The following is a 26,090-nucleotide window of genomic DNA, read 5'->3' on the forward strand; positions in this document are numbered from 1 at the left end:
GCTATAGCAGGCGGCGAGTTTCGTAAGAATGTAAGAAAAAGTGGTAAATCTCGTGCGGCGGTAATTTCTAAGTGACATCGGCGTTAACTCGATTTGCACTTAAAATTAACGTCTGATTTGTCCGTACGTTAGATTCGCTCGACGCGAACTGATTAGTTCGGCACAAAGTTTGCATTTCCGTTTGACAATGAGAGAAGCGAATCTGGTGGACGAGCAAATTTGGCAAATTCTATCGATAAGCGCCGATAACAAACGCGCCCTCGTCAACGGTAATGCGTCTCGTCGAATTTGCCACTTTTTCCCATGGCTGAATTCACCATGCAATGCTGTCCACTTGAAACAAACATTTAAACAATCCTCCCCCAACGGGTGGTATTTCCGACCCTTTATTTAACCGGGCTTGAAAAATTGTTTCCGGCGGAAATGAATTTTAGGAAAAACATTTGAACGCGCCTCGTCATCGTTGGTTTTATTTTTTAGGAAACGTTTGTACGCTTCGTCGGAAGGGGAAAAAACATACGCAGGTGTTTCAAGTGGACCTGTAAAACTAGGGCTTGCGTTTAAGTTTTCCGGCACGTGGCCACGGGCTAGCCTTGTAGAATGACGACAGGGCCGCGGGGAAATTCGCGGCTTTTTTACGAGGAATGTTAATCGCTCTTCTTGTTGTCCCGAACACGCAGGACGAGTTGGATGTCCACATTTTATGGCCCCGGAAGTGGTTCAACGTCGGCAGTATGGGAAACCGGGAGATGTGTGGTCAGCCGGGGTCCTCCTCCACGTGCTTCTGACAGGCACTCTACCTTTCGTCGGCTCGAGAGATCGCCTGCGAGATGCGATTTGTCGAGGTCGTGTTCAGGTAAGGGTGAAATGAACTTCGTTTTGACTTTTCCGAGAGTCCATGACGTTTCTCTAAGGACTTGAGCCGAAGGCTGTAAGGATAAATCAAAGGAGTGGCACACGTTGCAAGATCCCTCTGATTCCAGAATTAGCTACCGATAACGATATTTCAGTACTTTAAGAAATTCCTTTCTCATTTGGTATCTACCTCGCTTCATACAATCGTTAAACGATGCCTCAATTTAATATGAAAATAGAAAATCATATCGTGGCAGGGTAATTTAATTTGGGTACGGTCGATGGTGGACCGAGTACATTTTGGGAAGTATCTCGATCCCAATTTGGTTCCTGGCCAGCGGGATCCTCGATGTCCTGTCAAACGAACGAGTACTTAGGTTCTTAGGGAAGCAGGTTTTTTGGACCGGCCTACTTTTTTTCCGATCATTTTTTAATTGGCCTCCGGCTAGTGAGCGCGATCGGAGCCCTTTGATTTATCGAACGTGTTTGCAGATGGAAACGTCACTCTGGGATTCCATCAGTGAGCCCGCAAAGGATCTCATCCAGAGGATGCTAACGACCGACGTGAATCACAGGATCACGATTCAGGAGGTTCTCAACCACAAATGGCTCCGAGTAAGTGGAAGGGAATTCTCAGCCGTAAATGCCTTGACCAAGTGGAATTCAACGAGTCCTTTCGTCCACCTCCGCGAACCTAAATCAGTCCAGGGACGACGTTTCCGTTCTCTTGTCCTTTGTCGAACCCAGTTTCGCCGGCAAGCCCTGTTAAAAAATTCACCCCGTAAGTGAACAACTTGAAGAGAGTACCGGGGATGCTGAAGAGGGCGTCTTGACGAGCCTTCCATGGGGAAAGAAGTGCCTTATTGAGGATGTTAGAATAACAATCAGCTATCTCGCACACGCGATAACTCTGGAGCCTCTATTCACTGCTTTACTTGTTTGATGAGCAGTGAATGGAGTCGTTCACTCTACTGACACTCTTTCAGTAACCACCAGTACAAAGACCCCGTTGTAGGCTTCCCAACGTTCGCACCGTTTGTACAAACTCTACCGTCTATTCGTCAGCTAAACGAGGGGGAATTATCGAGCAGAATTCCTTCGTCGAGACGGCGTTAACGGAATTTCGGTAACAGAATTCGGCGTATTCGCGTTCACGTAAGCCTCGTGGAAAGTGGAGCGAAATCTCGAGGCCGCCTGGCCCAAGAGAAACATAATGAGTCCACTTGTGCACCTTGCACCGGAATAAGGATCGCGTATTGGTTTACGTGGCCTAGTTCCAGCCTGCAACTTTTGCGAAAAAGAAAAACTCGCCGATAAGGGAGCAGCCTAATGAGAGTATCAGGGGTCGCGGATGCTGCCACTCGAAGCGTTATCACGGGGAAACGAGGGTCGAATCAGCGGATATAACTTGCGGGGGTAATTTTGATTTCCCATCGGGGTCACGGATTTATCTTCGGGCACGTCAGGGGCATTTAACAAAAGACCTGGAATCACGGTTTGGGGATGCCTTGATTACCCGCGGCTTATGATAAGTGGACTTTCACGCACGAATGGCTGGATCGGCTGGGGAATAATGAGTCAGCCTGCTCGCCTAGGCACTTTTCATCGATATGCGGATCGAATATCAGTAGGTGCGTTTTCGGTATGACCTAGTTCCATCGGTAATCCCCGTTAAAAAAAAATTCACCGATAGAATATCAAGCCGACGAGGGCGTCGAGGGTGGCTCGATTGCGACTCGGAAAGTCGTACGTGGAGAAACGAGCGCCGAAGGGCTCCACGAAACTCCCCGAGGGGGGGTTAATTTATATTTTTTAACCTGCTCGTACGTTTAACCTCGTTCACGGCTTGCACAAGTTCTAAGGACGTGTCGATGCGTTGCAAGTAGAAACAGCTAGGTCGTGATTTTTATTTTTCTTAATCGGTATCTTTTTTTTTTCAACCGGGGAAAAATTTTACTCCGATTTAATGTTGATGATTAAGTCAAGGCTATGAATTTTTGGATATGTTTTCATGTATTTAGGTTTTAGGGATATAAGTGTCGGGAATTTTTAACCGTGCGTCACCCAGTTTCGCTCAGGGTTCTTGTGACAGATGACAATACGCTGATAAAGTATCATCCTAGCTGGCGTATTGAGATTCACTCGAAAACGCGAATCGATGAACCGTTCACAGGGAAACGAAGGCCGAATTGTTTGACGCAGTTCCCATGTATTTAAATTAATCGTTACGTTGTAACATTCGCGAATCTATACGCGTCCGCGATTTTGTTGAAGCGTTTTGCGGAAAATCACAGAACGGCGGGTAGAAATGAAAGGAAGCGCGGTTTAGAATTTTCCAGATGATAACACGTCTCTTGGGAAATGGGAACTGTTAGGTGTGATCACAGGACTGGAGTTTACTTTCGCTTCAAAGGGTAACTTGACTTATATACTTTTATGTCATATTTTTCTCGTTCTCCGATCGAACTCTTGCGAGACTTCGTATCAAAAGTATGAAGTATCAAGTATTCATATGATAACTTAAATGTGAGTTTCTTTTAAAGCTAAAGGCATAATTAGACCAGTTCACGGCGGAAGGTGTGTCCACGAGTGTTCACTGTAATTACAGATATCTTTATTAAAAATTGTATGCGTGTGAAACGTCAATGCCAAATGGGTTACTTACGGGTGACCGGTAATCTCATTTCAACAGAGTGAAGTAGAGGAAAGTAATTTCCGTAGGTACGTGTTAATCAATTTTTCTTTTAAACCCTCTTTCACTGATTAGAGAACCGCTCGCTGAGCCCACGTCATTCATCAATAGTCCCTAAAAAGTGGAAGTAGAAACCGAAGGGAGGGTCGACCGCGAATGGTCAGACCTAATGAAAAATTGTGTCTCCACTTGTGGCCCCGTGCAAGTTGCACAGCATCATATATCTTGTAGCTTCGTCTTTTATGTGACCCAGTTTCGCCGGTAACCCCTGTCAAAGAAAAATGCGTCGATAAAGTAACTACCTCACGAGCGTATCGGGGATCGCTCGAGGGGGCGAATCGAGTGGGAAACGAGTACCAAATTGCCCTCTCCGTAGCCCCCGGAGGACGCATTAATTGTTACTTTTTAACGAGTTCACGCGTTTACACTCGTTCGCGATCTGGCAAAGTACCTGGGGCATATTGGAGCGGAATGAATAAAAATCGTGGCGCTCGCGATACGGGATTTTCTCAATTGCAAAGCGGCCCCCCCGCGAAAAGCAATAAAATTGCTCACTCGTGGCGCGTAAAGAGAGAACGTTCCTGCACGGATGGAACTAAACAAGGAAATCGGGCTATGACCTAATTTTGTGTTTTAATCTACAATAACGAATTATTGTCTCTGCCAAACGGTCCGTCAAATATTTCCAGGTCCGATAAAAGCAATCTTTGAGGGTCTAGAAACATGTATTTCAGAATATCTCACTATTAAACGCAGTCCTTGGAAGTCGCATTAATAATTCCTCTCGTTCGTCCTCAAGTCTGCTACCATTCTCGACCCATTGAATTGTCTCACGTCAGAATCTGCGGATTAAAATCCCAGGAGGATGTCTCGGAACTTCGTCAATCATAAATGGCCCTTAAATGGAGGGAAGTTCTGGACAGGAGTAAAGTCATCGAGAGAGTTTACCTTCCACTTGAACTCTGCGTAGTGGACCAAGGTTCACATGAAGGAAGACAAACATTTCCCCAGATTTCGTCCTTGGCCCTTGCTACACATCGATCGATAAAATATTAGTCAACTAATTCCCCGGGTCATCTATTAAATCAGTGCCGAAATATTGAAATCCCATTGGCAAATAATAACTACCCGAGCCTCAGCCCCTGCTAATCGTTACCGAAAGGGATCTTTATTCCAGTCTTTGATATCGCATTTGCCTCCCACACCTGCAGCTCTAAACACCTATCGCCTGCATCCTGAAATGACCTTATTACCTCGCATAAACCTCGGATAAAATCTGAAAAATAAAGAATGAAAAAATCCCCGAGGAGTCTCACCGAACCACTCGAGAGAAATCCAATGGTCGGGATCGTCGGAGAGTGGGGGTGCGCATTAATAGCAATATTTTAACGAGCTCGCACTCGTTTACCCTCGTTCCCGGGCTGGTGGAGCGCCCAGGGCACATTAGAGCGTAGTCGGTAAACCCACACGGCCGGTAGGTACGAGCATAAATTACATGGTCACGCAAAAGAACAGCCAACTGTTGGCGGACAGGGATGACGGCACGCTCGAGCAGTTGGCCAGTGAACTAAGGAAGGGGCACACGAGACTCGGTGTGTCGATGCGATACACATGCAAGTGGGTTATCGATTCGGAGGGGTAAAGCCTAAGAGCGGTCAATGAAAATGAGGGTAGCAAAGTATTCCTCCTACGGCGGGCCCCACACATACGTTTTGTCACGCCGATGCCTCCTCCCTCGGTTAGGTATTTACGGCGTCACATAATATTATTTACCCGCGCCCCGGTGCTCTTGCGTGCAGCCTAGCCGAGGCCTGCTATCAGCTTTACAGCGAGCTAGAATTCTAAGTCGTTAATTGACGTTCGATCGAGCTTCCATGGGGTCGACAACCCTTCCCGATCGATCCAGGAAAAACCGTTCCTCGAAGATCCCCCGGGAAATGCGCGCGTTTTCGCGATTCCTTTTTCTGATAAGATGACTCGCGAACGGAGTCGAGGTTGATCGGGCGACGTCTCCAGGTGTTAAATGTCCGTCATTAAATCGAACACCTAATCGATGCACCGACGACGGGGATTGAGGTCTATCGAACGGCAGTTTGCGGCGCGATGCAGATTTCAGGTGGTGGGGGCTTTATTGCTTCATTTTAACGACCGATCTTTGATCGTATAGAACTTGATAAGCCGAGGATTAAGTGAGACGAGAACTTAAGACGAGAACTCGAGACTGGGACTTATCAAAGGGAGGGCGAGACGATCCTGTATACGATTTCTTGTACCAGGTATGTGTTGGTAATAATCGCGCACTGGATAAAGTAAATTGATATACTCGGGAGCGTCTGGGTAATTTCTGACTCTATCGTGCGATTACTCATGCCGAATGGCCAGGAGTCTATGGTAACGGAAATTTCGCACATGAGGGGTGGCTACGGCGCGATGTTAATCCTACATTTACGTCTGTCGAGCATGGATGTTCCTCCGCATTACTGGATCGTTTATTAGAATTATAGCGTATGGATTATGCCAATGTGGGTGGAAAGATTGAAACGACGTCCCAGGGAGAAAGGGAGTCCATGGGCACCACCGCCGTGAATCATTGCAAGTGGTCCCGTGCTCTGGGTCAGGACGAAAAAGAAAAGGAGGGTGGAACGACGGCGATACCAATTTTCCTCGCGCGTATGCGATTCAATTTATGTTACTTTCCACCGCACTCCGGTAAACGGCGCAAACAAGGGATGAAGGAAAGACTTCGAGGAAGAAACCCTGAAGTGACTAAAAACAGGGAAAATTTATAGACGCGGACCAGAGAGAAAAACCCTCCCATAACGTATCCCTCGTCTCGTAAATAAGTTCCCTTTGGTCCAGCCGAATGTCATATTTTGTTCAAAGACCAACGAAAACGTCGGGAATAATTCCAATCGATAGAGGTATTATTGGCGGAACGTCTTTCCTCTCTATTTTTCCTCCTCCTCGGCTCCTCGTCTCCCTGGCACGACCCCTCCCTGTATATTTCACGGTGTACCATATCAACGGCGCTTCGCGTCTAATCTTCTTTGCTGCCTTTCAGGATCGGGACAAGGGCGCGGTCCGGGTGCACCTGGCGGAGACTATAGAAGAGCTTAAGAAATTTAACGCGAGGCGGAAACTGAAGGACGCAGTGATAGCGGCCGTCTCCTCCTCGAAGTGGCACACCCCTTACGCGGAGGCCAATGGCGACAGCTTTTCCGATGTCGGGGATGACGAGGTCACGACTACAGGTGTGTGCGCAAATTAATGCGCTCGGCCGAGATCGGGGCTTCGTAATGACCGATCCTCTCCGGAGCATCCAAGCTTTCTGCGAAAAAGCTCGCCGAGCGGTGCCGAACCGACGCCATCGACCCGCCTCTCTCTCTCCCTCTCCCCCAGCTTTTTCCAACCCTCTCTTCCAGCCCGACCGACGGGCGGTCTTCGTTTTCGAATTGAAAGAGCGACCCCGCCTTTCGCCACGACACTCCTCGAAGTGCGTTCCTCTGATTCCGTTCTTCGACGACGAGGACTCCTTAAAACGGGGCCGAAGACTTCCGAAGACGCTCCTCGACCCTCCGCGATAACGAGCCGATCTTGTCCCGGGCCTTTTCAGCCCTCGGATCTGACAGGCGCGATTATATCCCAGGGCAGACCCTGCTAGACCTCCCTTAAAATGGCTGATAGATAAGGAGAAAAGTCCAAGTTGGTCCCAGCTAAGAAATCCACGGATAATTGCTGGCTCACCGAAACCGGCTGCAGCTCTGTACTCTCTACAGGACCTTACCTACTGTATTAACTTCATTATTTTTGAGGACACCGAAATGCTGACATCTTAAGTAGTATTAAGCGCGCTGATTTAAGACGTTTTAATTGAACCGTTTATCGAGTGCAGGAGATAGCTGGATATCAACATTCGCGATATCGGAGTAGACGTTGTACATTGACGTTACATTCGTTGGGTCCGGAAGGGCACTTGTAATCGAACGGGTTTCAAGTGTGCAATGTCGAGCCGTGCTGGGTAATCGAATAATTTCGAAGTAACAGTTTATTGACGTACTGGGTGATGAATCAAGTGTTTGCCTTTTTAATGCGATTGAGATTTTCCGTCTCTGCTCGTGTACAATTTTTTGCTGTTTTTTTTTTATTCAGATTTCCGTGGTATCGTGCATTTCAATTGGGACCAAATGTATTTGCGATGTACATTTGATAGGCATATTCGTTCTTATGATGCGCGTCTATACATTAAGCATTGCAAATGTGTACCCGTGAATGTACTGCAATGATCGATCAGTTTTATTTTTATTCTGAACTTTTAATGAAATTCATGTCGATCTCTAGTGGCAATGTAACACTATCAAGGCCTATTAAACGAATGATTCGTTTTTATATCATAGAATTGATTGACCATTGCACATCTTAGGTCGAGATCGTACTCACGGTTGCATATTCTTTAATAATAGGAAGCAAATATTTAAATGAAGAAAAATTCACTCATCGATTCTGCCACCGCTTGGCTTATTTAATATTTAATATTTCCGTATCGATTACATTCTCACCTCGATTTTATATTCTAACCGGAAATTGATTCGTCCACTGCGCGTTTCGAAGCGGTATAATGTTATAAACCGACATTTAAATTTAAATGTGCCGCGCGTGGTTGCGATAATTTTAATGGCGGAACCATTACTGGCGCGTGATTGGTCGTTCGATCCATCCGCCGCACGGGATTGGCTGGACGTGATGCGCGGAAGGTGCCGAAACGTGATTGGTGCTGCGCAGAAGCGCGGGAACGTGTGATTCGCGAAAAGGAGTCAGACATTATATAATGGGAATTTAAAGTCCTCTCCGAGGATTTGGAAAATTAAAGAAAGAGTAAAAGAGTGAGTTAGAATATACTTTTTATATTTGCAATATCAAAATCTCAGTACCCGTTAGGCTGCATAGTCAATGCTTTAATTTCAACAGAAAAAAATATCAGTCTCAAGACGTGTTCGAAATGGCACGAGTATTTTCCTATGTCATTAGAATTATTGCGATAAAATGATCATATTGTCTCAACAGTCACAATCTCCACTTCTTGCACAGCGATGTTAAAGCTCATAACTCACAATTACCGTTAAAGTAAATTAGAATAGGAGGTCATGTTTGCGAGTTACTGCGTAAATTATGACGTTACACTGTTTAGCATATATTTCAATGAAAAAAGTTTCTGTCGGCGGTTCTCCTGCAAGCTACCCCAACATAGATACGTCTAGTTAGTACATCATCGCAATGTCCTCTACTGCGGTTTTGCTTTGGTAATGTGATGTATAATTTCGGATGGTCAAAATTAGACTTGTAATAGCCGTGGGGGTTGTTAGGTTTAACTATGTTATCTATTTTCCTGCAGTAGGTTGATAGCTCATTTATTGGGATGTATTTCGTTGGCCACCGAGAAATTCATTCCGAATATTTCTCCGGTTTGTAGCGATTCTTCGTATGCAGCTTGCAGTTTGCAAATTCAACTTTTGCCAGGGTTGTTGTACGCATATTTTTATTTAATCTCGTTTATTTAAAATCTTACTTCATCGGGACGATGAAAAGCCAGGAAGCAGCGCGGCGACGAAGCTGTAGATTTTAGATTTCAACCGTTTGCAGAAACAACCCCGCAGTAAAACTTTCATTGAAATTCCCGCTTGGAGATATAATACCACGACTGTAAATGCGGTCCCAACTTAATGCAAAGCCTGTACTTAGCCATTTACTTCGCGATTTTTCCGGTGGATGAATGGACGTTACATGTACTTCCGCACGACTTATTTAACCCGTCGTTAAATAGTGAATGGTTAAATGCGAATTTACATAGAAATACGGAGGATCGCTGCATTTCAGCGCTCTTTAAAGATACGTAATTAGGCTTCCGTTGCAACATACGTGCATATATTTAGTCATACTACGTCATGTAAATCGGTAGCAGAAAATCATGACGTTCATTGGGGCACCGCGACATGACAAACGATTTAATAACGTAACAATGAACATAGTTTACGATTCCGAATACAATTGAATTATCCTTGTCATAGGGAAAAGTTACATTTACCCTGGTTACAATTATGCCTTGACGATTTGCGTTCCTAAAGCAAAAGTAATACAGAACGAATATAGCTGTTACCTCGAGGAGAATAAGTATTGCCACTTGGACTTTTCTCTAATTGCCAGCGTTATCATTGAAACATTTCTGAAATCTAAAGGAGTGATGTAGAGTGCGCTGGGTAAATGGGAGTCTCTGTTGATAAGTTCTTATTTATTTCTTTATTTATTCAAGTATTACGTATTAAATTGATATGAATTAAATTTAAATTAATTTTAACCGACGTTCTATGCTCTTTTAGGTGCCGTCGCCGAGATCATTGACTCGCTGGACGATATTGAAATACTTCAAGAGAGTGGCAGACTGACGCGAGGCGAAATCCTTTCTGCCGTCGACGACCTAAGGCTTCGAGCGGTTCTGGAGGTAAGACGACAAGGCCTTATCGGTACTTCCGTCAAGCTGTCTCGTGACAACTTCATTTTCTTTCCCCGGGCCCATAAACTTTTACAGTTATCGATCTTCTTACCTCCTTTGACAAGCCTGACAAAAGTATGAAACACAAGCTGCGGCCACTGTTTCCGATAAGGGAATAACTTCCGTCATGTTGGACCGTCAGAACTTAGGTTTTTCCAAAGTTCGGAACGAAATTAAGCTCTTAGAGTTCAGATTCTGCAGACGCTCGTAGAGCCTCTCTCGTGCTTCGAGAGCTTTAAAAGTTTCACGAAAACTTGTCGAGATACTACGTGACTCAACTTTGACGTCACATTGCGTTACGGTGGACATAAACGGTGCGGTCTAGTCGAAAACGAAATTCAAACGTCGATGAGGAAAATGAAAGAAAAAGATAGGAAAGTATTGTTCCCAGATTCTGGAAGTATTTACCAGGATATGTAACGGTGCAGATAATGTCTTCAAAGTCTAAAATGCTATATGATTTTGACGAACCACTGACTCCAGTCTTCAGGAGTTACGTGTAAAAAACCCGAGATCTTATTCCGCAATTGTCCATTGGCAGGACATGCTACATACATGTTGTATATCATTAATTGAACCAATTCTCATATAATCAACGAAGATTCTTAACTACATAGTTATTCTTCACCTTCGTGCAACTACTACTTTCTCTGTGTTATAAACGGATTGCTCTCATTCCGAAGTTCATTGTATCAGAATACACTTTGTATCTCCCGCGCCGCAGAAGTAGCGTCCAATTTCCTAGCCTTCTCGAAAACCCCCCTTACGAAAATAAGGAGCGATAACTCTTTCGACCTTGCTTTCCGGCGTGACAAATCCTTCCAATTTCCAGCAAGGATAAATGATCTAAATTCACCAGCGAGCGAGCTTCTTCAATTGAACGGACCAACAAGCGCTATTAACAATGTCTTGGCAGAGCTAACTCCGCCCATCCAAACCGATGGCCTCGTTTCGGAGGCGCGAATGGTGAAAAGAAAATCCGGGGGCGAGCTTTTCTATATTCCGGAACTAATTACCGAGCACTCTTCAGCGCGATTGATAAGGTAGATCGCGGAGGGTGCGATCGATCCGCGGGGGGTCCGCTCGGTCGGCGTCTGCGCGTTTTTCCCACAAGGGAAGCAGAAACGTGCAACGCCTCGGGAAAAAGCTCGCGTACCTTGCGCGTTCTGCTTTTACCCACCTGGCAAGTTTCGCCCCTGGAAGCTTCGCAGATTCACCGGAAATGGAGCCACCATGCGCTCCGAAGGGGACGCGGAACCACCCCCTGGAGGATTCCCCAGGGCGCATGCGTCGCTCCTCCAAGATGGTGGCCTAAAAAGCCTTATGGCAATAAACAATGCCTGGAGTCATTACGGAGCCCATGCCTCGCGATTTCCCGACCTAAGTGGGGCCACCCCATCCCCCGCGATCTTCCCACGCGTTCCCACGTGGTGAGACGTCATGCCGCGCGGGTGATAGTTTTTCGGCCTTTGAAATGCACCTTTGCCAGTTACTTTTCCTCGGCGAGGCCGAGCTGGCCGGTGATTTGCTCGAAATCGCGGGCTTGCTGGTGAGTGCGAATTTGTGTAGCTGTTTAGGGTGTCATTTTTTTCGCACTTGTTTATTAAATCTCCAATGGCGCACGGTGATAGGATATCGCGTCTTATAAGGAAGGGTCAATTTGTGTCGTTGATCGAGGTCTTTCACCTGTTCTACTTGTTGCATTGTCGCCGGTCATTTGGATCAAAGTTGATGCATAAGTTCGGTTATCCGACAGGGGAAAGAATTATTAACATTAATCCGGTGCGAATTATTTTGTCTGGTTTAATTTTCTGCATAAGTCGTTAATAAGTTAAATCACTAAATATTCGTTTTCACTGTTTGTTGACCTGTTTGGATAGCTGGATTTTTATACACGTGGTAGACCGTCACGTTACTTGAGTACTTGCGCGGCAGTTGGTCACGATAAAGATGACGTTTTAAATTATTCTTTCATGAATCAAACTATAATTCATTTCGTGCGGTCAAACGGTACCTGTTTAAATATGAACATTTCATTATCCCAGTGGTCGCTGGGCCTCTGAAATATAGGAATGGAAATTACGATTCCATTCCGTTTTGCGGCGTATAAAACAATGGGGGGTCGTAGTTTCCGCTCGGCGTTATCACCCACGTAATGCGCCGGGCATTTTCGTAACATTCATATGGAAATATCACGATACAGAAACTAAGTCGTGCAATTCTCATTAGCAGAAAGGACGATGGTGATTCTTGGCTTACAACGACCTATAACACGCTCTACAGTTAGATAATTACCCTCGTATCGGTAAAGACCGGAAACCCTGAAATGAAATTAGAAATGACTTCTACATTGCAACCGCCATCAACAAGAAAATTATTAAATATAATTTCTGTTAAATCTAAGCACAATTTCATCAAGCACTTGCTCAGCCACCTCTTCAAGGTAATTTTGGCGGCATTTACCGGAACCCTAGAAAATCTCGGAATTCCTCATTGATTTTGGTACCATTCGGCATTGCGAACCCAAAATGTTCCGAAATGGACTGTCAGTCGTGAAGATGAGGTATCTCTCTCGCCTAGTAGCCATGCAGAAGAGCAAGTTCTTGCTGGCAAGCTTGACAGTTAATTTCGAGGCAGATGCAGATATATTCCCAGGTTGTGGATTAAGTTTGGTCGTTCATTTTCCAGCTGTACGACAGAATCTCGAACCGAGTACCAACGCCGAACCGGGGACTGCAGACGGATGCTGTCCAGCGCGCGAGAGAAGTTGAAGAGGTCTTACGAGAAGCCGAGCTGTCCGCCATTAGAAACGTCGATCGGGCTGATCTCCGGGAACTTCAGGAACTCCTCCTCCAACCGCACCTACGGGTAAGTAACCTACGAATCTTCCTCAAAACCATTGATCTATTCATTAACCTAATACCTGATACCTAATTGCACTATACGGAGAGCCGTGCGACGATTTCAAGGCACATCAGCTGTTACCGTAAATATCGCGCCACAAGTGCGTAGAGGTAAAAAAAAAAGCGGACGCTTGTAAATATTGCAGACGACGCTAAGGTAAACTAACAAATATCTGGAACCACGAAGCCTGTTTATAATTAATAATTAATATGTTAGATTATCTGCCTAACTCGAAAACCAAGCCTCTATGGAACTGTCCGTGTCGGACCGATTCAACGTCTAAAATGCACCTGCTGTTCGTCTTATTTAAACTTTAAAGCTCTGTCAAGAGCGTCCAAGAAATTTGTAAAGTCGTTCCAAGTTTTCCCGCATGTGACAGAAGGTGTTGGTCACGTCCTTCGCCGTAGGTCCTTAGACTGGCGTCTGTACGATAGGGATCGTCGTTGTCCTTATCGCTCCATCTCATTCTCTGGCGAAATTTACCTCTGACTTAAGTTTACGGCATAAATATTTAATTTTATTACAATTCAACCGCAGTACCAGCACCACCGAATATGGATAGAGGTACCTAACAAGGACCACCTTCGCGTGCGCAGGACTTGCATGCCCTGAAGTTTTCCAGTAATTGTCAGGATATTTCTTTCGAACTGCGCGCCGTATTCGACGCATGCGCAGATGTTACAATATTAGTTGATGTGCCGATAATTCAAGGCACGTGGTCGGTTTAAATCGTCACGTCAGTTTGTGGGGCAGGTACCAGTTAGTATAGAGATCAGGATTTGAATATGACTTTCGAAACATTCGAGCTTCGATTTGGAGCTCGGAGATTCGGTGCACTTTCTCTGCCGAGAGCTTCAAAAGGCCCATGCAATCTTTGAGAGTGAGAGGCGCTTGAAAAGGATCGCATCAGGAAGCACTTCAGAAATGCAAACCTGCCCCCCCATTTACAATGGGTGCCCCGAGAACCCAATGAATGGCCATAGATACTGAATAAAAAAACGTTATCGTTAGCCGTGGGCCGGGTCGTTGGTCGGCCAAGTGTAAGTCTTGACTTTGAAGAAATGGTGGAGTAATTCGGAGCTTACATATTTAACCGGCGGAAGCGGGATTGTCGCAAAATTAGCACCCCCGCTCAACGAAATTACGTGAAAACGCAAATGAAATAAATTACAACGTAAAGGATCTCGCCGAGGGCTAAAAATGAATTCTCACAATTAGAGCTCCCTTTGAAGCTGGGCTTTCCTAATTCGCCGTGTTTTAGAAATAATGACGCGAGCGCGCAAAGGAAATGTAAACCAGCTCTAACACAAAGCAAACATCTGTATGTGACCAAACCTTGCGACGCCGACGTGCTGTAAAATTACTTTGCTCGGCAACTCGTAAAAAACGAGGAACTTTCCGAAAGAATGAAAGAAACCTCTGTAATAAAGCTGCCCACGTTTAATGAAAGGAAAGTTGTCGAGCAAACAAGACGAGGAGCACATTTCACCGCTGGACAGAGCAATTAGGCATCATTATATAATTAGTACATAACAAGAGCGGTACAGTGCCCAAGTACTAATTTCACTGCTGCCATCGCACTCGAATTTAACCCCAGATTAGAAAAAAAAAAAAAAAAAAAAATGTTAATTCGATACAGGGACCTTCGATCCCATTTTTTCTCTGTCGCGTAAAGTAATCAAACTCGAGCATCGTGTGAATTGTTTTCGCGAGTTTTGCATCATTTTGCCTATCTTCCTCCAGGATCTGATGATAGCGTAGGAGGCGGAAAACAGGATTACGGTGAGTTCCCCCCGAAGTCGGCGATGGGGTGCACCACCCCTGCGATTTTTCGGCGTAACGAGCCGCGAACCTCTCGATCGCCGCCCCTCCCCCCCTTCTGGGGTGCACTTTTATCACGCTGTTTGACATTGCAGCGATACACCGTAAATGGGCCGCGGAAATGTAGGTCGATCGTTAAAATTCTCATTTAAAAATCCCGTAGCGGGGCGCGGCGACGGGACAGAGACAGGGCTCCGAGGGGTGAGAGCGAGATGGACCGAGGGATGCCGAGGGAGCGAGAAGGACGCGAGGTCCGATAAGGGGACACGAATCCATGGACCACGGCTGACTGACTTATTAATTTTTCTCTCCCTCAGGACGCGAACTAGACGGCCATTGTTCCCGCGCCCCTTGGTCCTCCCCTGAGACTTCGCTAACTAGCCCTCCAGAATGCATAATTACGCCATTCGCGAAATTTTCGCCGATCACTCGCCATTACCCCTTTCCTGGAACGATGTCTTCTTGACAAACGCCTCCCTGGAACTCGGTGGTTACGCCCTGGCATTTAATGTCATCTTGATCCCACCCCCGAGGGTGGATAAGAACGTAGCGTGGAGATGCTGTGATAAGGACGCGAGAAAATTTGATCAACCTCATAGCTATTTTTTTTTTTTGAGGACTTTGAAAATTTCGACACCTTGGGTAATGATAAAGGGAGGGTTCCTTGTAGGTGTTAGATTTGTTATGACGTGATATTTAATTGAAAAAAAAATTTAGTAGGGGAGGGGAGATTCAGAGGGGGTGAAATGGATACATTTTTGGATATTGGGTGGAAGTGATTGAAGATTTTATCAGCCTTCATTCCTGCGGTATCTGGCGAGCATCCCTTTGAGCGATTTTGGGGAGCTGATGATTCAGTCGTCGGATTTTTCGAGACAGCCGTGGTTCGTTCTTTCCTATGAGTGAGCTTTAATGGTTCAGAAGGAAAGGGAGCATTTTATATCATTTTGAATGGAAATTACTACTCACAAGTTGCACAAAGAATGAAAATTGTAAAGCTTGAATGCTAAACATTTTATAATCTTGATTCAGGCCCCCTGAAGGTCTCCGGGTACACCTGGGGTCACTATAAGTTTCTGGTTTCAAAAGAGAAGGTGTGCAGCTAAACGGAGATCTCTAGGGTCCCTAGGGGTTCCTGTAAATCCCCGGTTGCAAATTGTGGAGAAATATACAAAAACAGGGATTTTTAGTGTTTGGAGTTATGGACTTTTATGATATCTTCTTGCGCGATAGGGTGAAAACTTGTTAAAAAAAAAAAAGCGCCGAATGAATTTTAGCCGCTCCTCTACTCTTGATATTTATTGAGTATCTGTTTGCGAAATGTCTGTGAAATTGTGGTACCGATAAGTGGAGGATTATCAAAGGGGTAAACTTCGTTGCCGTTCTTGAAAGCCCGTTAATTGTGTGGATCTCGGGATTGTATAATTACGCCACTTGCACGGCGATTGAAAGAGTAACCCCATTATCGAGACCAGTTGAGAGCGTCACTTCGGCAACTTTGTTGAACTCTCTTTAAATGGGTTTTATCATCGGATTTTCTGCGGAATCTCGTTTCCTTTATCGGCGCGTAAAAAGAACCCGTCGAGGTGAAGCAAATTATAACGCTCCTGTCCTGCCTTGTACACGTATTTATTCCCTCGATAAAAAGTACTTGCTCTAACCGAATGCCGATAACTGAAATTCCCGGAGATTGAAAAAGGATGTCGCTTCGGTACTGCAAATAAATCAAGTTACCCTTAATTAAGTGTAACTTTTGTTAATGTTCCAGTTAACAGCCCTTTATAAGACGGTCGAATCCGGGAGTGAACTTTACAGTTTTCACCATCCAGAAAGGAAATTGCAATTTGCAGTAAAATAGATAACGTCCTATCCCTTGCGGCAATTTGCTTTGACGTCCCGTCTGGTGATAATTAACTGAAGTCTTAAGTAGAATAACGGATGCAGACGTATGGCTTTCGTACCTCTCTAATTATATCCTCTAATTTAGCCTTTTCCGTGCCACTAACATCCACGTATAAGCAACATTACAATCCCAATTAGAATATTCTACCACCTCTTTATGAAAGTTATTTAAACTACGGATTCAAATCTGTCTATTTTTCATCTCTTTAGTCCCCAAGAAGTAGGCTACAAATTATCGGAGCTTCATTAATGCTCGGACATTTTCTACATCTCTATATATATTATATATGTTATATACGTATACTCGCACTTCTATATTTTTTATGTTGTTTCCTCTGCACTGATACACATCCAATGGTCCTTTCGTTAAGTCCAGCGTCAACTTTGTACACCAGTAATTAGCAGATCCGAGTCGAGGCAATTACGAGGAGCAAGTGGGACGTCGTCGCGGTGGGACGAGCAACCAGCGCCTATCCCGCGGGAAACCGCGGGATCTTGGCAAAAAGAATTCCCGGGTTTACCCTCTCCAGCTAATATTCTGGACAGGAGACATGCCGGGCCCTCGTCGAGCCGCAAGTACCGGGAAAATTAGTAGGTGCGCGTAAACGCGACGCAAGGGGCGATTCGTAACGCGCGTCGTAGTAAATGCATCGGGGGATTATGCGGGCTGGATAAGCTTTTGATTAATGGATACATTAGTAATTGTCTGCACCGTGTACTCTCAGGTAAGCACGGCTCGGTGCTCCTCATCAATTATGCTCTTTCCAGGGAAGCAACGTTTTCATTACGGCCGTCCTGCAACCGACCCCCATTTGCGCGTTTCGTCATTGTCCGAGGCGCCAAGCAACGCACCCTTTAATGACTGCAGAGAATTAAAAAACCCAGGAATTGAATTAGAAAGCAGGCGTTTAAATCGATTCCGAGCCTCTTCCGAGTTTTCTCGAGCACCGCCTCTTATTACTTTATAAAATATTAATCGTTTCAATATGGTTGTCCTGAAACCGACTCCCATTCGCGCGTTTTGCCATTGTCCGAGGCGCTTCCGAATTTCATAAAAAAAAAAAAATTAATAATTAAAAATTACATATCAGCCGAACTGCCACATTCTAAAAGTCTACCTTTCATGGCGGAGTAGGTAATTGGGATTAGGAATTTTATTTCAGAGTTATTAGCTTTCGGAATATCGATAACGAATGATTTGTAGTAGATTCGAGGGGAATGATTTTATGTCGTAAAGTCCTGTAGACAGTTTACAAAAGGTCGGCGCGTATTTTAGATCATTTAGTCGGTAAGCTTAGAGGAGTATTTATTTTTTTTTTTAATAGTTCGTTGATCAATGGAATTGCAATCTGAACTTTTCTTTTATCTCTCTTCTTCACCCGTGGGCGTCGGGGTGAAAGGCGTTATCGGGACGTTACTCCTGATCTATTTTTCCAGGACGCGAAAATTCCGGGCGGAGTCGGTCCTTGGAATTAAATTCCAGAGCCGGGCTCGAATCTTTAAAAGTCTTGGCGAAGGCAAGGAGTCGTCCCTGGAGAGAAGTCGCGAAATTAATGATCCCTCCAGTCGATCGGCGGCATCGATACGACGCGGTCCTGATCTCAAAGGGACTCGAAACCTACTCGAGACCTCATCCGTTAACCTACTTATGCTAGCCTAGAGGAGAAGGCTCCAGCATCCCGACGTCCCTCGCGAACCCTCGCAGCCCCTTCCGCCAGGAAATCGCGTCACGACGCCGGGCGTCGATTCGACTGCTCGTCGAGTCAAGGACCGCCGTTCCGAAACGGAGCGACCGCCGAAAGGACCTCGATTTTACGCGGAAAAGAATTTCTTTTTCCGTACTAGCAACCTTGTTTCGGAATTTTCTTTGAAAATTCGTCGCTACACTTTTTTAGAATGGAGTAAACTAGAAGGTTATGGTTTTACAAATCCGCAATTAACGGATATGATTTTTTTTTGTATATTGTTAAACACCTTCGTTTCGGCATTTTATTTGAAAATTCGCTGTTTGAGCTTGCGGGAAAGGAATAAATTCGAAGACTACGGTTTTACGAGTTTCATCATTGATCAACGATGATTTTCTGTGCATTCTCACAATTAATGGATTGTGGACTGTTGCTGAATACCCGGCATATCGCTAAGTTAATCGATTTTACACACCACTTGTTAATCGCGGCGCCAACGTGGCGTAACTTCATGCTCTTCAAATACTCGTTTAGCCCCGGCATAATTGACCATTTCCATAAGAAATTCGTAAAAACCATGTCAGTATAAAAATCCGAAAGAAATTTCGCCCTTAAACGCCGCACCACGTGACGGGGTCACTTGAGGAAATATTTTACAACCCCCGGGAAGACCGAGAATTACTCAAGTCATTTTGGATAGAGGAACTTCATTTTTAAGTATCCCTAATAACTCCCCCGTCGGTGGCGGAATTAATTTCAATTCCCTTTCGAAAACTTTCGCTATCACCGAGTGCATCGTTTCCACGACCGAGAAACTACCCCTTTCCGTGACCTTCTCAACATTTTCTTTAACGTCTCCCGAAGTTTTCACCTCTCGTATTTCGAAGCGGCTTTTCGAAGTAACTCATTTCTTGCGTCTATCAGTTTTTGTACTTCTCCGGACTAATCAGCTTATCGATCAAAAAACGTTCTCCAGGGCTGCTCCCAGACGCGTATCGATCCCTCTCTCGTTAAGCCGACATCAGGCTGACGGCGGGTTGACGTCAAGTTGACGTAGCGAACTCGTTGCGAGAATTAATGCAAGTGTCCCCAGCTTGCAACTCTCGGGCACAGTGCTCGTCAAGTAAAGCAGAGACACGTCGAGCAGAGACGATCCGGTCTTCTGGTGGATTCAAAGGTCTCCGGCGTTGCACTTACCCTGGGGGTTGCACGCGATGTTGATTTTGGCAAATCGGTGATCGTACGAAGGAATTACGCAGGCGCCGAATATCAAATAACATCCGTAAACCGATCTGCCAGGAAACTCGATGTTTACCCAACCGATCGATTCCAAAACCCCTAACAAGTAGTAGGAAAAGATGAAGAAGACATACCCTCGTTTTCGAAATAAGAAATTAAACTTCAAGCCCACCCAATGAAATGACAGCTCCGAGATTCTCTAATGTCATATTTAAAATAGTTCAGTACTAAACTCATGACTGTTCATGTAAAAAGAGATGAAATAGAAGATCCAGGTAGTTTCCTGATTGAAGTCCTTGCATCCGAGCTTATAGATCGTTAGAGCTGATCAGACAATGATCGATCTTCCCCGCTAATTACCACGTCAGGGGTTGGTAGCATGTTATCAGCGGCGGTTCTATCAATACCTATGGGGCGCTCTCGCGTTTCTCTGTGAAATAGGAGTAACCCACAGGCACGGCTCTGGCTAGTCGGCGAATTTACCGAGGCCAAGTAATTAACGCGCAGGAAAATGTAGTCGAACGCAACAGGTAATTATTTTATTTAATATGGAGTCGGGGCATATTTGAAAGTCCATCGCACGGTAAATTAATTCCACGGTATTGTTCGACGGCCGGTAAAATTACGTTATTTGCGAGTCGAGGAGGGAACGCGTCTTCTCCAGGAATTTCTACTCCGCGTGGAATTTTCAGCGTTTCGGGGCGTTTTTACAAATTTATCCGCGCATCGATCCGGACCGGCTCGCCCGTGCTTATCAAGCTACGAGCCGCTATTCTTTCTCCTGGGGTCAACGTTGGCTCGAAGCGAAGAGCTCGTCTCGAAAATGATTACGGTGTTCCTCGCTGTGCATTGCGAGCGACCTGGCGAGGGATCCGCCGAGCAGAAATGAGCGGAACCGAGCGAGTAGTCATTTCGCTGACAAAGCCCGCGAAACTGGTACCGGAATTGCGGCCGAGCGCAAGTGCGCCGATTTGAAATCGTCAGTGCGCTCGACAGAATGACGAAAAGTCCATCACCCCTGGACATTTGGTCAGCCAGTTGGAGCTGGGTCGAACTCAATCGGATGTCTAATTCTGTGGTATATAAGCTCGGGGACAAAACAAGACAATAAGTCGTTAACAATTCGCGCACGTCCACCGCTAGACAATCTTGAATTATTACAATTATTTTCGATACAATTCTCTTTCGTATATCGAATTTAAATATCGTGGATCTATCCCGGTAAGACAGAGGTACTTGCACGTATATATATACAAAATCTGTATATATTTACTTGAGGTTCAATGTGCGTAGTTTGGTACGTTGCATTAACTCGTTCTTTTTTTTTTTTAAAGGGCACGTCAGAGCGTATCCTTACGCCCGTCGAAAGGGGGCACGTGTTAATTAAATTATTGACGAATCCCTGTCGGCTTATCACGGAGAAGTCTTTTCCCTTGCGGAAAGTTGGAATCATCAGAAATGTGCGTAACTCGTGGGTTATGGCTGCCGGGATATTTCCACAGTTTTAATTGTTAACGAATAAATGTAATTATTCCGGGCGAGCAAATTGATTGGGAAATGAATACGGGACTTCCAAGAGCCGCTGACATATCTCACAGGTACGCAATTATCGGTTTCTACTGGTACGCGATATAATATCAGATGCATTTCGACGTATCGTTTTGTACAGAAATTTCCATTACATAATTCCCACGTAGATATGCAGCGATCGTCGATACAAGGGTGGACTTCATCGATTCGCCGATGAGAAATCTGTGAAATAGTTAGCCATGGTTGTTAAAGCTTTTAAGCAACTTTCGGAGGTTTCCGCGGACGAAATCGGGCTTTTCGATCAATCCCCCGCGAATCGAGGGGAAACGACCCGTGGAAGTCAGACGGCGATCGATACTCCATCCTTATAGTGTTGACATCAGGTGGACGTGGAGGACTCGCCTCGAGTGTTAATACAAGTGTCTCCTCCCTGCCTCCTAGACATCCCCTGTGGGGCTGGCACTAGCCGAGGACGATCGTCGCGGCGACGACGCCCCAGGCGTCGACGTCAACCCTGCAGCGAGTCCGCAGAAATTGTCGAGCCCTTTGTACGTTTTAATAAAAGTACGAAGGGAGGCCCGCGAGGATTCGAATTCCCTCGCAACGGAGACACATGTTGCGTGTAGCAAGTAATCTGGACGTGGTCCAAGTTTAAATACTGCAGGCGAAGTCATTGACATTCTCCCCAGGTCCCTTGTAATTAACGTAGCTTCAGGATCCCGAGATTTATTCGAAACATTTAAGATTTACCCCATTCATAATCTTATTCCGAGGAAATCGTGACAGGAATCCACCCTCCTACCGCACAAACGCCCCTCATCAAGGAATACAAATACCCATACAAAAGTTCTTCTTTTTATCTTCTAAATATCAATGTTTCACGAATTCTTAATGAAACTCATTTCATAGGCATTGAGGAAACCCTAACACCGGATATTTCGCAAAGACCCACGCGATCGACGTCTACTTCTATGATATATTTACCATAGGCCCTTTGTCGACGTAGTTTAACAGGCTTACATATTAAACGAGGTGAATATCTCCATATAGGCGTATATCGATTGGTCATTTGCGCGGCTATCGCTCAAAGTCGGTCGACCCTCCACTCGCGTCGCGTTGACATCAGGTAGACATGGAGGACTGGCGGCGAGCGTTAATACAGGTGGCTCTCGAGCTAGCCGATCGGAGTCGAGCCGAGTCGAGCCGAGTCGAGCCGAGTCGAGCCGAACTAAACCGAGCGGCGGTGGCTCTGGGTTTATCGCGAGGGCGCGCGAATCCTCGATTCCGGGCAGCCAGGGCGGCAGGGGGTGGCGTAGGGTGGCATGGGGTGGTGGGGGGGTTCGGTGGGTGGCAGGGGGTGGTAGCGTCGGGCGGGTGGACGCCGGCTAGCGGGCGTCGCGGGGTGGGCGGCAGGGAACGGAGTGGGGTGGGGCGTCGCGGGCGCCGAGGCACGAGCTCTAGTACGCCGCAGAGCGTAGGTCGCGAACGACGCTGCCCTCGTCCTGGGCGCGCTCGGCGTCGATCGTCGCACGTGGGCGCCACGACGCCCACCCCTGCGGACCGAGGGTGTTTCCGCGCGGCCCCGCCGCCTCGCGGCATTTAGTGACGAGCCTTGGCTCCCGCCGGCGGGAGACCCGCTAACCGAGTGACGTTCCCGGCCACCCTTCGCGCGAGACGCCGCGGCGTCGCCTCCGTCGCGACGAGGCCACGATCTACTAGCTAGGTCCGACCCCACGCCGAAGGGTGGTATCGGCGACCCGCGAGCGGTTATCGACAACCAGTGACGAGTGTTCCTTAACCAGCATCTCGAGATCGACCCCGCGTGATGGGCGATCGATGATCCAACGGCGACTCCTGATCGGCCCTGTATGATACGAGTCACGATGGGTGATCTCCGACTGCCGGCATCTGATTAGACCGATATCGGTGATCCCTAATTTGCGATTGGAACCTCGCGATGTGGGTTCCGAGGTCGCCTAACCGCGGTCGACGTCTCTTGATCGGCACTCCGTGGCAGGAGATCAGTGATCAGCCCTAAACCGCGGTCGACGCGGATAGTCCAATGACCTGTGACCAGCAGCGTGCCCGGAAGAGCGGTCGGCGTCGTTATCGAGGGAACGCATCCTGCCCCGCTATCGAGGGATCTTCCCGTCCTCCGTGCACCTCTGGGGTCGCCTCGGAACGTGGTCCATTGTGGTCCATCGCGACGCGGGTTCGTTGCCGTATGTTCCTCCGGATCTCGTGCACGGCGCTGGAAGGTACCGCTCGTCCCGGCCGGTGCGCCATGCCGGCTGCATCCTGCGCCAGAGTGCGTTGCCAGGACGACCGCCCTCCGGGTCACGGTGGTCCTTTCGGGAACTATTTTCATCCGAAACGTTCGTTTCTCCTGGCTGTCGGCGAGCTTCCCCGAGGGGAATCGCGATGCGTCCCCGTGATTGCGAGCGATGCTTTGGATCTCGGCTGGGTTTGTTCTTAACGATGCCGCCGAGATTGACCGTGATGGGATTAGCTTAAAATTTTGAGACTGCGGGTTTTAAGAGGTTTATCTTCCCGGTGTTGCTCTCGGAGGCTGAATTTGTTTATGGGGGATGGGTCGGGGAGGTTTATCGCTTTATGTCGCCCTTTCGGGACGGTATATTTCTGAAATCCAACCCCGTGCTAATTCGCGTTACCAGCCGACTGCATCCGAATCGACGCCGCTCGGTGGACCAGTTCTTCCTTTGATGCAGTTCATCGAATTTCGGGAATTGACCCTGACCTACCCTCGTTGGAGGATTTTAATTGAGTTAAACGTTATCCCACCGTTTCCTGCACGTTTCGCCGTTTCCGGAACCGATTCGCGCAACAGGTCATGATCATCCCCTGTTTAAGAAGCCAGGAGGGGTAGTTTGCTTTACTCCGCAAATCCTGACGCCTGAATTCTCTTGAATAATCAAGCCAAATCGGTTTCGGGTTTAATCCTAACCTCTATTCCCCGTTCGGTCAAATATGTGGGTGTTGGCTTAAATTGTTGCCATTTTTTTTTGGGCGGAAAGGCGAAATTGTTGTGGCGTCCCTTTTAGATTAGATTTCCCGAATATGGCGGAGTTCATGCCAGTTTTTATGTGAAGCTCCTCTCCACTATTTCCGTTCATAAATATTTCCTAAGAGACTCGACAACGCGCGCGATCTCTTCACGTTTTTCAAAGAGATAAATGTTCAGGCTTCTGAATTTGACTCCTGCAACAGGCCATGATCAATCTTCATGGAAAAAGACAGTCTTGTCATGCGTTACTTCCCCTCGAGTTGCGATATAAGATCCACGTCGTCTTGGACCATTTATCGTCCATACGTGTTATTATTTTCTAAAGCCTAACCCACTGTATCTTGCCAAAAAAAAAAAATAGAGAAAGGATTTCCTGTCATTTATATACAACCGAGTGATCATCATAACAAGTTAAATATTATCTTTGAACAGAAATTGTAAGACTCCAAACGTCACTAGGAATGAATATTATGGAAATTAACTTTACAAAGTTTCCTTATCAATCGGTAGCTTAAATCAACAGAAACCATCATTTTCATCAAAGCTCCTGGAACGTGTATCTATTTACCTTTTAGTATCCCAGTTCTCCGGAGTGTTTTTCATGAAATACCATCGTCTTCCGTAATCTCGAATATGATAAAAAAAAAAAAGAAAAAGAGAGAATCGAGTGTAACCATCCTCTATCGAGTGCCGCGTTATCTCGCTAGATTTGGGAGAAGCGCTCCACTTTGAAGTGCGCTTTTCCCGGGCGATCGAACTCCCTCGGGAATCGGCTCGTCAAGATTTCTGAGAGCTTATTACGCTTCCCAGGAGGGATAATCTTCGGATTTCTCAGAACGTCTTAGACTTCGGGATGAACGGAGTGACTCGGTCCCGAAATACTTCCCTGGACGCGGAAGTTTTCGGATCGATCGAGTCGCCGGAAGCGCAGCCCTCCGCCGCTCGTCCCGCTTTCTGCGAGAATGGAGTAACAGAGGGGAAAGAGAGGGAGAGAGAGAGAGTGCTCCGTTTCCAGCTTCCCTGCGAACCCTTTAAGGCTGAATCTACCAGCGAAAGATAATCTTCCGACGCCTCGCGTCTCCCTCCTTCGGAGCGCGATTTCCCATCGACGTGTGCGAGATGAAATTATTTGGCTTGAAAAGCCCCTTCGAAGTTCGAGGCACTCGTCGATGTCTCACTTTTCTCGGCGTTACGTTTCCTCCCCTGATTGTACGTGTCAACCCGGGAACGATCTATCTCTCTTTAGAAGAGTGCCCGGCATCCATCTTCCACTCGGCCATTTAAACCGGGATTTCCCAGGGAACTTAATCGGGACTCTGCGTGCATTTTCTGCTTTTCCGCTGTTCCGGATGTGGGATTTAGGTGATGCGAAAGTGGCGTCAAAGAGGTATCGTCTATGAAACTTTCCGCCGAACCGGGTGTACCGAATCGTCTCGGACTTGACAATGCGAATATGAAGGCTGTAAAGAAGATCCTGACACCCGTAAAATTTTTAAAAAATTTTATTACAGCTATTTTCAACAATTTTAATAACAAATGATATTTCCAGAGTTTCAGGATCTACCTTAGGGTCTCCTTATTAATGTGGCAAAATTTGAAACTAATTGCTACACCCAATTTGGAGAAAAGTCTCATGAACGATTGACCCCTAAGATGCTACTTTCATATTGGGTTAAAATTCGCTCTGCCAATTAATTCGTTCAATGTCGTTAATGCATTGCGGGGAAATAATTTTTTCCAGCTTGGTTTTGATGCGTTTTTGATGTGTCGCTTTTTGTTTTGCCCGTTGTTTGTTATCTTTTAACGATGCACCGCACGTCGAACAACTTCGTGAACTTGAACTGGTATCTCCCTCCTCGAAATTGTCGTACTTGAGCTTGAATAGCCTGTTTC

The 26,090-nt window shown here is 46.3% G+C and overlaps 1 protein-coding gene across 3 annotated transcripts in view; it reads left to right on the forward strand.

Annotated features, from left to right (window-relative positions):
* The window catches only part of LOC105701196 (peripheral plasma membrane protein CASK), a 236,047-nt gene that overhangs the window by 48,656 nt on the left and 161,301 nt on the right, over positions 1 to 26,090 (forward strand). For all 3 annotated transcript variants that reach the window (XM_012427725.1, XM_012427726.1, XM_012427727.1), the window contains 5 exons: positions 681 to 856; positions 1,348 to 1,470; positions 6,609 to 6,798; positions 9,919 to 10,040; positions 12,780 to 12,959. In XM_012427725.1, coding sequence (XP_012283148.1) covers positions 681 to 856; positions 1,348 to 1,470; positions 6,609 to 6,798; positions 9,919 to 10,040; positions 12,780 to 12,959 — 791 coding nt within the window. The remainder of the gene's footprint in view (positions 1 to 680; positions 857 to 1,347; positions 1,471 to 6,608; positions 6,799 to 9,918; positions 10,041 to 12,779; positions 12,960 to 26,090) is intronic.

Source organism: Orussus abietinus, unplaced genomic scaffold (genome assembly GCF_000612105.2).
Source record: "Orussus abietinus isolate OABI.00-Male unplaced genomic scaffold, Oabi_2.0 scaffold28, whole genome shotgun sequence".
NCBI lineage: Eukaryota > Metazoa > Arthropoda > Insecta > Hymenoptera > Orussidae > Orussus > Orussus abietinus.